This window comes from Squalius cephalus, assembly GCF_949319135.1.
Source record: "Squalius cephalus genome assembly, chromosome: 21".
Taxonomy (NCBI): domain Eukaryota; kingdom Metazoa; phylum Chordata; class Actinopteri; order Cypriniformes; family Leuciscidae; genus Squalius; species Squalius cephalus.
The window spans coordinates 13,320,912-13,334,704 of record NC_137142.1 but is presented as its reverse complement, the minus strand read 5'-3'; the positions used below and the strand labels follow the sequence as shown (position 1 = coordinate 13,334,704).

The 13,793-nt window shown below is 36.9% G+C and overlaps 1 protein-coding gene and 1 long non-coding RNA gene across 2 annotated transcripts in view; both read right to left on the bottom strand.

Annotated features, from left to right (window-relative positions):
- The window catches only part of crtac1b (cartilage acidic protein 1b), a 37,017-nt gene extending 25,388 nt beyond the window's left edge, over nucleotides 1-11,629 (bottom strand). The window contains exons 1-4 of the mRNA XM_079854420.1: nucleotides 11,541-11,629; nucleotides 5,560-5,759; nucleotides 4,472-4,668; nucleotides 4,244-4,380 (exon numbers count right to left, since the gene is read on the bottom strand). Coding sequence (XP_079710546.1) covers nucleotides 4,244-4,380; nucleotides 4,472-4,668; nucleotides 5,560-5,759; nucleotides 11,541-11,585 — 579 coding nt within the window. The 5' untranslated portion in view covers nucleotides 11,586-11,629. The remainder of the gene's footprint in view (nucleotides 1-4,243; nucleotides 4,381-4,471; nucleotides 4,669-5,559; nucleotides 5,760-11,540) is intronic.
- LOC307148709 lies at nucleotides 9,521-10,481 on the bottom strand. Its single transcript, XR_013819479.1, has 3 exons — nucleotides 10,430-10,481; nucleotides 9,828-9,936; nucleotides 9,521-9,571 (listed from the first exon to the last, which is right to left on the bottom strand). It is a non-coding gene; the product is annotated as an uncharacterized lncRNA (long non-coding RNA).
- Nucleotides 11,630-13,793: the final 2,164 nt, after the last annotated feature.

Here is a 13,793-nt window from a genome sequence, read left to right as displayed (position 1 = left end):
GTATTAGTATGGTGTTCCTAATAATCTTTAGGTGAGTGTATATATATATATATATACAAAAGTCCGTCTGTCTGGGTCTGGGACAAGGTTGATAAGCAAAAGAGTTTCCAAGACATTTTTGATGTGATCTTCACAGAACATATAAGAAACAAGCTGGAGCACTCATTCATAGAGCATACACACGGACACACCACACACATATTTCAGCTGCCTCCCCTTGGATATTAATTTCACACCCCATTATCAGAAAGATTCCCTGTGGACATGAAGTCAGTGAAGTAGCCAAGCAAATGAACTTACGCACACAGTTTCAATAAAGACACCTACGATCCAACAGCATGGAAATGGTGAAATAAAGAAATATATACATAAGTGTATAAATATTAGTAGCTCGTGACCAGAATCCTAATGAGGCACAACAATGAAAATGTCAAACGCTCTCTGGTTTCTACATAACTGCCACTTCAGGTCAGAAAATACAGATTATAGCATAATGGAGTTAAAACGCATGCTGCCCCAGTATGTATTAGCAGTTTTAGGTTTTAATGTCATGATTTCCATGTTTTTGCTTTGGTTTAATTTTCTTGCTCTGTTTATCAATACAAAATGGAGAAATTCAGCCAGTAACAAGGGCCAGCAGAGAATTTGAAATTAATATTAATATTTTGAATTAATATTTTGTTCCAACTCATTTTTGTACTATTGACTCTCCACTCCATGAACTGAAAATAATTATTTAGGAAAAGTTACCACACAACATTGTTTTACCAATATTGAGTTTTAGTCAATATTTAATAGCCTAATTTACATTGTTTTACCAATATTGAGTTTTAGTCAATATTTAATAGCCTAATTTGTGCATAAATAAATACATAAATGCATAAATGCAGGTATATATGGGGCACCTCTGTTTTAACGCATCTGAGCCCTATTAAACCAATTTTAAACTGAGAAAGCTATTTTGTTGCAGTCTCAACTGTAAATGTTTGCCCTTTTTATGTGCTATTGGGGGAGAAAACCTCAATAAGCACATAATGCAGGTAATCACTAACCCATGCAGATAGGCAAAAGAGAGGACCAATCCATCTCCCTACAGAAACAGGCCCATGTGTCTTCCAATCCACTTTGAAGTGACAAATGACTGCTTCAGTTTCAAGCAGAGAAAAACTACACATTACATTTGAATATTAATGTCTCTGAAGCTGAAGGGAATACACAGGGGTGTGTATTGTTCTATAACTGTGGTGGCAGATGCTGTCATTTGCATTTATAGAAAAAGTCAAACTTCAATGTACTTCATTGATGTATTCACAGGGGTAAACATATAGTAGCCTACAGTATGCTTTGAGACACTGCTTAAGTCATTTGGAACTCTGTGTGCACAAACAATGTTCTCAATGCTCGGGTTCATGTGTAGAGCCCCTGGTGATACTTTCAGCAAAGTTTCATGTTGTGTCGAACCTTCTTAGTGTTTTAAAAATAGCGATTTTTTATGCTATATCATAAAAGTGCCCCATTCACTCCCATTCACAAGGCATTTAACCTAAAACAAAAATACGGTCAAACTTAAAAGTGGCGTTTCCATTCTAATTATGCTTTTAAACTAAAGTTTGCCTCGAGTAGATTAACAAAAAGACCCTAGGTTGCATTTTGGCGAGAGTTACCCTTTAACAAGCATTGAGTTAGAGGAACTTAATTTGTAGCATAAACACACATTTTTGTTGATTACTCAAAAAAATAAGTCGCTCCAACTACTTGAGTTGTAGCCGTGGAACCAATTAATCTCATCTATTCCAGTTCAAACAGCTATCATAGCACATGCTAACATAACTTATTTAACACATATATTTAATGATCAAGAAAGATATTACTTGCCACATAGTATTAGCGTAGTCAATGTAGTGTTTACCTTCTCTACTCTTCAGTGGTAACCACAAAAACCTCAAGATTACAGAAACTCTTTTAAATGTCAAACATAACAGCATTAACAGGTATTTCCCTTCACTAAAACCCTTCACTAAAAACAAATAAATTAACATTTAATTTCAACATTTATGCTCCTTATCCAGTCCTATGCAAGGTATGCTGGCAAATAGAAATCCACTGCCTAATTTCCGAAGTTATCAAGATAATTTCATTAAGTTACTACAGCTAAATGTTTTTAAATAACTAATTAATGGAGAAATTTGAGCTTAAATAACAGATGATATTAAGTTGTAATTAACTCAACAAAATAATATTTGCAACTTAAAACAATAAATGCGATTTTTTTATTTTTTTATTTTTTACTTGCAGCCATGCATTTATTTAAGTTGTGATAACAGGTCTCCTGAATTACTTTTTAGAGTACATTTGACACATCTGTGACCTTGTATGAATGCAGTTGGGAATAAATTAGGCAAACTCAACCATCTGCATCAGCAGTTAATTTCAACTTTGCGAAGTCACTAAGGGGATCGACTGCATAGCATCCAATGACAGGGCGATTTTTTTCCCGGCCAATTCAGTCCCATGAAGAGCAAACACATTTTGTTTTTATTTTTTCTTTCCAAACCTATTATAAGCCTGATCCTAAATCATTTAAATCATAAAATTATTGGTGAAATACTTTTAAGCAGCATCGTCTCACTATTATCAGCCCAGTCAAATGACTGCGGGTGAAAAAAATCCATTTCAATCCCTCGCAGCTCTACCCCAGGATTACTGAGCATCCTTCACTGCTGACTGCTCCACACAACAGCATGGCGTCCAGAAGTAATTGCGAAAATATGCTGTTCAGCTTATTGTGTTTTGGACTAAATACAAATCATTGACATGTTTGGCCATTCATCATGCCGTCTGGGATTAGGTGAAGCGCGGTCAGACGGTGGGAGCTTTGATAACATGCGTGCAGAGAGACAAATTAAGGCTGCACTTCCCACCTAATATGTCTCCTTACAAAAAGAAACAAATGAGGCCTTGAGTTTTCTAATTATCACAGCACATGATTTAATGACAGAGACAAATATCGCAGATCGCTGGAAATGAACATTGGTTGGCTGAGAGGGGCAGGACTCAACGCTGATGGCGGACAGTAAATGATGGCCGTAGAAGATTTTGGGTCTGTGAGGGTGAAACGATCAGTAATGAGATGTAAACAGACACTCAACACCCTCAAGAACTCACTTTCCCTCAGATTCAACATGCTGCTCTTCTGCAATTCTGTTGATGATCAATACATATAGTACCTCTGGCTGCAACTTACTATTCACATTTTCTTCCCATACATTTCGACCTAGGAATTTCCATGATTTTCAGTCATTCATGATTACTGGGTTTCTAAAAAGCATTTTATTCATGCTGCACTCAGGAAGAGCAATTTCTAATCTATGAAATGTTTTAGAGCCGAGCATAACCAGAAAAGTTTATATTCACTGCAGCAGTGGTTCTCAAACAAAAATGAGACATGTCTGACCACGTATTAATGCACAAGTAGAAACGAAAAATAAATCAGCTTATCAACTTTTAAAAGGGAGGAGAAATCCACATTTGTATTATTAATTCATCTGTCACTTGAAACTAGCCAAATTAGGAAGATGGGCAGGTTGCTTGACATCCCTCATTCAAAAATGTGGCGTTTTGAATGAACTTCTAATAATAAAACTTCAATCTCTGCATCTGAGAAATTTCTCTTTTTCATTCGCTTTTGAGAAGACATGTGGAAATCCTTCGTTTGGTGTCATAATATGATGGCCATTTAAAGTTGTCAGTCGGATTTAATGGGCGGGATTTATGGTAATTGAGAATGAGCGTACACGCGCGTCCCATTTACGACTGATTGGAATTCATTAACACACACACACATTTCACTATCACATCTGACGTTTACGAAGTATTTGTGAATCAGGAGAAGAGTTTTTGGGAAGGTCTCTTTACGCGCAAATCACTCACATATTTACTCGTATATTTACGAATGTTTCATGAATGAGACCCAATGCGTTTAAATTGTGTCACCACTTGATGTCCCACTTAAACCAGTTAACCATGGCACTATCAAATTTCCCATAACTCTTCCATTAGAAATCTATGTAAAAATCCCTGAAAACGATAGGAATCTTGATCTGAGATGATCCACAAGATTTTGTAGGAAAACATACAAATGATTCCTTTTTCCACCTGGCTGGTTTTACTTGAGGAAAACATTTTCGCTCTGGATGAAGTGGCAAAAGCTTTCATTTAACACAAACTTTAGTAGAGGTGTTACCTTCCTGTCCACACATGCGACTGACCGGCCAGCCACACGATTGGCAACGTCTCTGTGTTCATTTATGTCATCGTTGAGGAGATCCTCAAACCGTCCGTTACGGAACTTAAAGAGCTTGTCAGTGTACGTTGCTCTACCTGCATGAAATGACAAGAACAATTACATGAAACTAACATCCATTTACTTTACCATTATCTCCAGAGCCTCGTTCATTAAACCGTTTCATACCTGAGAAGGCATTATTAGTGTTAAGGACGTAAATTTCCTCCCTGCCATCACCATCTATGTCACATGCTGTCACTCCGATGGCATTGCCGTGTCGATCTCTGAGTGCATAATATGGAGAACTGCGGTTGTCAACTGCAATGTTTAAAAGCCTCTTCTTAAACTTGTCGTACTTTAACACCAGATTTGGGCCATTGTAGCTAAAGAGAAAAAAGTAGAGAACACATATACATTAGATATTTAAACCTGACTAACAAAGAACTCTTACTCAGTAGTTATGTCGTATGTGTGTTTACATATTTAATACTATATAAATAGTGTATTATATAAATATTTTAAATTAAAATGTAATATTGAATATAGTAAGATTTACTAAAAAAACATTATAGGCCTATATTATATACCCCATTGGCTTTTTTCTTTTCTTCTTCAAGCCTGATTGTTGTTAGATTTATGTTTAAAACAAGAAAAAATGATATTGGCATTGGAAAAGTAAACTTAATTCGAGATTCATTCTCTGAAAACTCAACTCAAAGAAAAACATGCCTTGAAGGATTATTATAAAACCATATTCCATTCATTTAGTCTCCTGTTTCCAACAAGGCACATCCTTGTTGGTGCATTTCACTGACCTGTAATCCCACAATTCAACCTCAGCTGTCATTTAATAGAAGGAAAAACAAATTCTAGTTTCCCTAGAGATACAATTCTGTCAGTTGCACTTCGTTTTAGTCTTGAGCACAATTCAAACAAAACAATGAACTCTCCAATTACATCTATTATCATCAACATAAATCCGCTGAGATCCAAACCATTTCACAAATGGTTTACAAATAATCCCAATTAATTGCTTTGACATTTCTGTTTCTCCTAGAAAATATTACTTTCAAGCCCCAAACTGAGGTAATGTTCTTGGCCAGTCTCTGTTCTGTGTCAATATTCCAAAAATGTACGTTCACTCAAACGGCACAAAAGGACCATTTAACTTCTAGACACTGATTAAGTATTTTCTCTAAAGAAACGTAATGTCATAAACGCTTCACGTTCCCATGTGATTGGGAATCCAATCATGAGAGGACCAGAACACTCACCCTGAGACAAACATCTCCAGATCTCCGTCTCCATCCACGTCAGTGACAGCCACGCCGTAGTTGAGCTGCGTTGGGTTATTCTCATAGTCCGGGGGGAAAACACTCTGAGTTACTGAGGCAAACATGGGTTCAGTCCGCTGACCCCAGGACAGTCCAGACACACCCACAGTGAGTAGTAATATCCACACCGACATTGTTATCTGTGAAATTCATCAAGTTTTATAAAGAATAAATCACTCTCTAGAATGAAACTATGACAAGATCACCATTATACTTACCTGTTGATCTGTGAAAAACTCTTTCATTGAGGTTATGACTCACTCAAGAGAGAGGAACTGTAAAACATCCTGAACTGAGCCACACAGTCGAGATATTCCACTTTCATTGAGTTTTGGGAGACTGAATTGCTTTCTACAGTGTTAAGAGGCAATTACCTTCCCAGCATTACACTCACCGGACAGAGACATAAATACAGAAACTGCAGACATGTGACAGGTCAGAATGGACCAAATTAAGATCTGAGAGTAGAAGCCATTTCACTGCACATGAGACAGACATTTAGGACGGCAAAATCCATATGTGACAGAGAAGGACGTGATCTTTCTGTCAATCTATGTTCAGGGGCATTTCCTCCAAGGAAGCAAGGGAGTGCCTCCTCAAAACATGGGATGAGAAAATTATAAATATTACAAAAATAAAACAAAGCAAACAATACAAAATGTGACATTAAAAGGTGCATAAATCACTTGTATTTCTAAAGTAACACTGTCCAACAGCGACACCAGCAGATAAAGTTATAGTGGGAGTCAGAGGCTCTCTTGCCTCCCCTGAGCCCATTGACTTTTGGAGGGGGTATGGAGGGGGGTAATTGAGAATGAATGGGGGAAAGTCAAATGAGAGGAGGCAATGCCTCCATCGCGCTAAGATTGGTTATGATTGGTTATGATTGGTTATGACTGGTTCGTACTATAATTCCAGCCTTTTGTTTTTGTGCACGTGCTTGTTCGCGGATCGGTCTGAATGAACAAAATTATGCCGTTGGGAAGACTAATTAAAAAGTAAGTAAACAACTCACCCACTTAGATATCACTGCATTATGTCACATAAAAATCAAATGTGAAATGGCCTGAAAACAGCAGGACTAGGTTTTTTTTAGAGAGAAATCAGCATCATGAAATTAAAGGTTCATCTACATGTCTGTGACCGCTGTTTACCGAGCTTTGATGATCCGAAAATAAGTTGATTATTAAAAAGTACAACTGAACATCAGCTCACAAATAAAATATTGTTTAAATTGTACTGCCTTTAGTTATTATTTTTGGACTAAATGTAAAAAAAAAAAAAATTCTTAAAAACACTACCTTGAGATGTTTTACTTGGTTTTAATAAATAGATAGAACATTAATTACATAGTTAATGTAAAAATACAAAATATAATTTATTATATATTTATGTATCTGAATCTTTTAAGACAATGTAAAACTGACTTGAACATTTATGTTGTTCCCAAAACTGCTCAGTTGTCCACCGTTGAATACATAGCAAAGTCCACGTGTGAACATAAATAAGTGAATGCAAACAAAGCCATTGACATAAGGTCTTATAGCCAGGGGTGCACATAACCGGTGCACATGCCTGGTAAAAAATAAATGATGCGCAGCAGAAAACGTGGAGGAAAACGCTTTTGAGTACCAACTTTTTTGGGGACAGGGACTCCATCTCTGGTGGGTTTTTTTTTTTTTCCATTTTTCTCCATCTCTGGTAAGATAGCAATCATGATGATGTGTGTTCATTAATTAGATCATTAGATTAATAGGGGTGCAATGGATCGCAGTTGATCCGTATTTATCAGGCCCCACATTTCGGCACACGTGATTAACTGCTAAGTTTAATCATCATAGAGTGAAAGTTTCATTTGGACTTGTTTAGTCTTGCGAATTTACACATTCAAACGATTTTAAACACGTTAGAAGAGACAAAAATCAGGACTCGTGCGATGTCATCTGTGATGTTATCAGCCACACCCGAAGCGCGTGCACGCAGAGAGAGAGAGAGAGACACGCTCAAACACCAAATTGATTCCTCTTTTGTGTTCACTTGTGCTTGAACAGACACATAAACTTATGTCAAAATTTTGTCAAAATGCCTGTCTCAGCAAGTATTCTCTCATATTTGTCTTAAGTGAACAGTTGAGAAAGAAACCAGATGTGTGTCAGTATATACGGTCTGTGCATTTGATCTTAAAGTGACAACAGCCTAATATTCCTGCTGTTGTCTGTGTCATTAAAGGGATAGTTCACCCAAAAATTAAAATTACCCCATGATTTATTCACCCTCAAGCCATCCTAAGTGTATATGACATTCTTCTTTCAGACAAATACAATCGGAGTTAATACAAAAATGTCCTGGCTCTTCCAAGCTTTATAATGGCAATGAATGGCCGTTTCACGAGTTCACACTTACATATAATTTGAAGGGGTAAAGTTTAAAGCGTATTTGGCGTGCTGTCCGGAGGGAGGGCTCCGAGCTCGGAGTTCGGCCCGAACCCAGAGTACTTCCCCCGTATGTAAGTGTTTAGGACTAGAAGCGTGGAGAAGGGGTGGTGGAGGGATGCTGCAAAAAACTTTCAATGGAATGAGGTGAGACTGCTGAGTATATATACACCTCTTACCATTGATTGCTGAGTGCTCTCCACTTGTGTTAATTATCTGAACGTGCTCCTCCCGAAACTTGTTAATAAAACATCATTTATGTTTTGAAGTCCATAAAAGTGCATTCATTCATGATAAAAGTGATCCACGCGGCCCTGAGGGGTTAATAAAAGCGATGCGTTCGTGTAAGAAAAATATCCATTTTTAAAACTTTATCGACTAAAATAACTAGCCTCCGGCAGACGGCCTACGCAAGTCGACTTACGTCAAAAGAGTAACACTTGACGATGCATGACGTAGGATGTAGGAGTAGCGTAAGCTTTGACGCCTCTCGCAGTTCAAACAAACAGGGCTGGGCAAGCTCCTCCGACATTTCTCTTTAAAAATTCTCGTTTTAGACTTCTAATTCGTGACTGGTGTATTGTCTATCCTCTGCGCTTCCGCGTTCGTCAATGTGTCATGCGTCATGTCAAAGGTTACTCTTTTGCCGTAAAACAATGCGTACGGCCGTCGTAAAAATATGGATATTTTTCTTACACGAACGCATCGCTTCGCTTAAGAAGGCCTTTATTAACCCCCCGAAGCCGCGTGGAGCACTTTAATCATGGATGGATGCACTTTGATGGACTTCAAAACATAAGCGGCCATTCACTGCCATTATAAAGCTTGGATGCATTTTTTTATATAACTCCGATTGTATTTGCCTGAAAGAAGAATATCATATACACCTGGTATACCTTGAGGGTGAGTAAATCATGGGATAATTTTCATTTTTGGGTGAACTATTCATTTAATATTAATAATAAAAAAAAAAAAAAAAACATCATCATCATCATCTCAAGTTCGAGAGACAAGAAAATGATGACAGTGTGAAGGATAAGTGTGCCGCGTAAAGTTTGAGTACCAAACAGCATCTCCAGGTGCTCCCTTGAGAACCAGACCGAAAAGGTTACAGTATGTGCACCCCTGCTTATAGCTATAATTGTAAAATGACAAGTCCATCCAAAAGTGAAAATTCTGTAATAACTTGTAATAATTTTCCTTTTTTTCCCCCCAGTGGAACACAGTAGTAGTTTTTTACAGAATATCCAAGCTGGTTTTATTGATACAATGAAAATGGTGAACAAGCAACATTTTCAAGGTGAGATTTTCATTGAATAGCAACTTAAAAAATTAGTTTTTTCTTCACACAAAGCTATCATGCAGAAGCATTGAAACACTTCCGGTTTCAGAAGATTTGGAATATGGAAAATGGGGCTTTTAGTCTTTTTTGGAGCTTGACAGTCCGGGTCTTCATCCAATTTCATTGTAAGAGAACAGCTCGAACATTCTACTAAAGATCTCCTTTGGTGTTCCACGTACTGTATAGGAAAGTCAGCCATACAGGTTGAAATGACATAAGGGTGAGTAAACAATGACAATAATGTTAATTATACGCTGTAAGAAAAATATCAATAGAACAACATAAAGGTACCGGTAATGTGCTGCCAAGATATAATCCATTAATTTACGGATTTTTCCTTTTACCCTAAAACACAACACTAATAATATTTGGAAATACAGGTAAAACACCTGAGAAAAATCAATATGGAAAGTTCATTCATATTAACACACTACCTTTGGCCCCATTTGTATGTACTTCTCAGAGTATAGGGGAAGACAAAATCTGGATTCAAACAATGGCATTTGTGCAGTATGGCAAGGAAAGAGAGATGACATGCTCAAGCTGGTGAGAAACACAAAGAGGAGAGAGATGAGTGTATGTGTTTGCAGTAACGATTTCAAAAAATATGCATGCCCCAACTCCTCTAATCAACCCATTGAACTCTAACATCAAAGCCATGTAATTAATTTAGATTAAGGTTGTCTTAATATACGCTCCTCTGTTTGAGATGAAAGTGTAATCAAAGCATCCAAATAAGTATTGTATTAGTCATATTACTGGACCAAAGGTTTGAGCACAGTGATAATTTGAGTGTTGATGACAGAATGTACATAGACTGATTAAAGGCCTCAGCAGAGGTTGTCACTTTGTTCTTCTTTACTGTCCTATATTATAGCATTATTTTACCCCTTTCATATTAATAACTCAGTGCAAAACAGCCAGGGCAGAAACAGTAAAAGCAGAGTAAACATGTCATTTTATTGTTATTTATTTAGTGTTTAACACTGCGAATGGAATGGATAAGGGCAGTGGAACACCAGTGCTCTGAGAGTACCTTATGTACTGTCATCTCTCATCGTAATACGGTGATGTAAAAGCTTCTCGGATGAGGTGAGGGCTGGATGTGTTCCAAAGTAAAAAAAGTCTTCATATCTACGGGGTCATAAATCCAGAGAAAGACAGGCAGAGGAACCACAAGAAGAGGTGAATCTGTCCTTGCACCAGCTCTTCATCTCGAAGAGGCAGTTTGACTAAATAATGCGATCAGCTCCATCTCACTGCAGCTATCACACAATACGGTTACAACTGAGATGTTAGATGATATGCATTATGATCTTTATGAAAACCTCCCCCGCTATGTTTCATACAACTATTGAATCAAAGTTTGTAATGTATCTGTATTATTCAAATGATACAATAATTACAGAAATTAATAATGTGGAACAATAAACTCTCTTTCTTTGCATTTTTTGCCTGTGACCTATCAGTGTGGAACCATAAACTCTCTTTCTTTGCATTTTTTGCCTGTGACCTTCACCTCGTAAATTATAGTCTATATTACTCTCATCTTGAGTGTGTTCATGCATTTCTGGACTCTGATCGGACTGCGACAAACACCAGCACAGTCAGTCCCTCAAGCATCTTTCATCTTACGACAAGACACTGCTTTAAAGTAAACTTAGAGAAAATAGACAGCTTCTCATCCCTGATGATAAAAAGAAAGAACAAAAATCTGGGTCTAAATGAAGGTGATGGAGGTGCCCTGAATTGAATAAAGTTTCATGATGTGGTTTTGTAAAAAAATAAAAAAATAAATAAATAAATGTATTTGAAAATAAACTAATAATTATTATTATTATTATCAAGCGAAAATATTGGTGATATAAACAAAATGAAAAACATTATTTTGATGTTGTTTCATTTTTGTTTAAAAAGTCCGATGAGCAGAACAAGTGAAAATAGAAGTAAATAAAGCTAAATGAAAAAGCAAATCGACCAGAAACTGACCATTCTCTTGCGATCTCCCGAACCTTTATCCATACAGTTATCACATCTCATCTGATCGGCTGAGAACACTTAATTAGATGCGCAGTGTAAGATCAGATCAAAGGAGCCGCTTCTAACTTCAAAGCCGCTGCGGCAGACATGAAAGCATCGGTACTTACATGAATGAAAGTCCAGCGCCGCTCATAAACGACTTCCCTCCTCATAGATTAAGAGATTCCCTGTGGACCTTGAGTTTGTGTCTTAGTGATTTTACTCAACTTCCCAAGAATTTGCTTTATGAAATCAGCTGTGTAAGAATCTATCCTATTACAAGCCCCTGCGGTGAATATTTAAAAGAGGCAGCCAATGACTGCGTTGGAGGGCGGAGCTATGCGTGCGTAAAGACGCTTAGATGAGGCTTCCTACTTAATAATTCAAAAGCACGGGTCTGACACACAGAAGAGGAATTTGACACAATTTTGAATAAGTTTAATATTCAAAATCATTTATATTTAAATAACAATTGCACTTAAATAATCTGTTACTTTGAGAAATAAGCCATCTTACATTGTGTGCTTTCTTGCATATTATTTAAATGTGAAAAAGCCATTTTCTTAATTAAAGTGCTGATTGCTAGACTTATGATCATATAACCATTTTATGAGAACATTTTATGGATCCATGCCATTTATAGAAAAGTAACGGCTCATCTGCTGTCTTTAGGATGTTGGCAGAATTCCACCTTCTAAATCTTTTTTTTTTTTTTACTGCTTTAAAAAAAAAATTCTCCAGCATAACCTTTTACAGCAAGACAGAAAACTCAAGCTCACATTCAAACGTACAATCTCACAATTATGGCTTAAATACATCTTTGAGTGGGGTTAAATCAAAATTAAATGTTCCTTGATATAATGTTTCAATGAAAGCACACTGCACTTTACAGATCTCAAACCGTAGTCCTTAGTCCAAAAAAGCTAATTATTTACAGCGCTGAAAAACCTCTCGCTATGAAATCCCTGGATTTCCGATTTTAGAAATCTGAAATATTAAGTTATGACTGCCCACATGTCAGTGATTCCCAATCATCTGATATTCAGACAGACAGATATTATTTACTGGATTAAGTAGTCTGTCATTACAGTACAGCCACTAACTAAACTTCCATGCAAAGCAGAGTGGACAGTACTTGTTTTACCCTGAAGGGGCGATATTCTGCGATAAGCACTAATTGACTGTACATTGTCCCTCTTATTACACATCTACTTAACAAATAAATAATACACAGACATGAAATATTGATCTGATCTGAAGCTTGAAGTTTGTTTTATACAAGACCCACAATCATTTCACTCCAATTTTATCAGTTTGTGTGGCAAATTTTATGCTAGCAAGCGCGTGTTGTTAGCATTCTAGAAAAATGCAGCTGTTCCACTGGTAGAAAGTGCAAGAAAGAGAAAATATAATTCCAGTGGCATTTGTAAAGTAATAGATTTTTGCATAAAAGAACAAATTGTGTTACCAAAAATGGTAACCTACAAAACTCCAAAGTAGCACAAACGGTTTTCAATCATAATATAAAAGAACAAATTAAACACTAGTCCAAGTCTTGCCCTTTGTCATCTTGCATAAAAACAAAATAATATTTAATTTAGCCCAAAATCACACAAAATATACTCTAATTTCAACATTTAGGGTACGTTTACGCAACAACAATATGCTTAAAACGGAGAAGTGTTTCCTTTGAGTTTTCCATGTACAGACGACACCATTGTCAAAACTATCCCCATTTACATGGATCCGCGAAAAAACGACTAAAAACCCCTGTATTCTGCTGCCAGGCCATTAGATGGCAAAGAAACACTATAGACTGAACACGTAATACGCATGTGCATGATGTCATCGTCTTCAGAGATACACGTTTTTGTTGTTCACAGGGAGACCGTTTTCAAAAACGTGCACTTTGAAACTCGTTTTCAAAAGTTTGCGTTCTCAGGCACCCAAAACGCTGTTGTCGTGTAAACGAACAGCCAAAACACTTTTTTAGTTGAAAACGGTGTCGTGTAAACAGCACCTTAGGCTGATTCTGAAATTGCATACTTCCCTAATCCCTACCATAAGGAAGGCGAAAAAAAACAAATTCACAGTAGGCCTACTAATAAAAAAGTGACCTACTACTTCCGGCGAGATTCTGAAGTGTGCATACAATGTACACTTTACTATCCCATGAGACCACAGGAGAGGATTTGTGAATGGCAGTGATGCGACGCAACTAACGCTGGTAGGTCACATGACAGTGACAACATGGCGAATGTAGTACGTCCAGATTACATTCATACTACACATACTACATACTACACACATTCATACTAAAACAAACTTTTTTTGTTGTCGTTAAGTAATTACTTATTCAAAATAAGTACCTACTCAAGAGA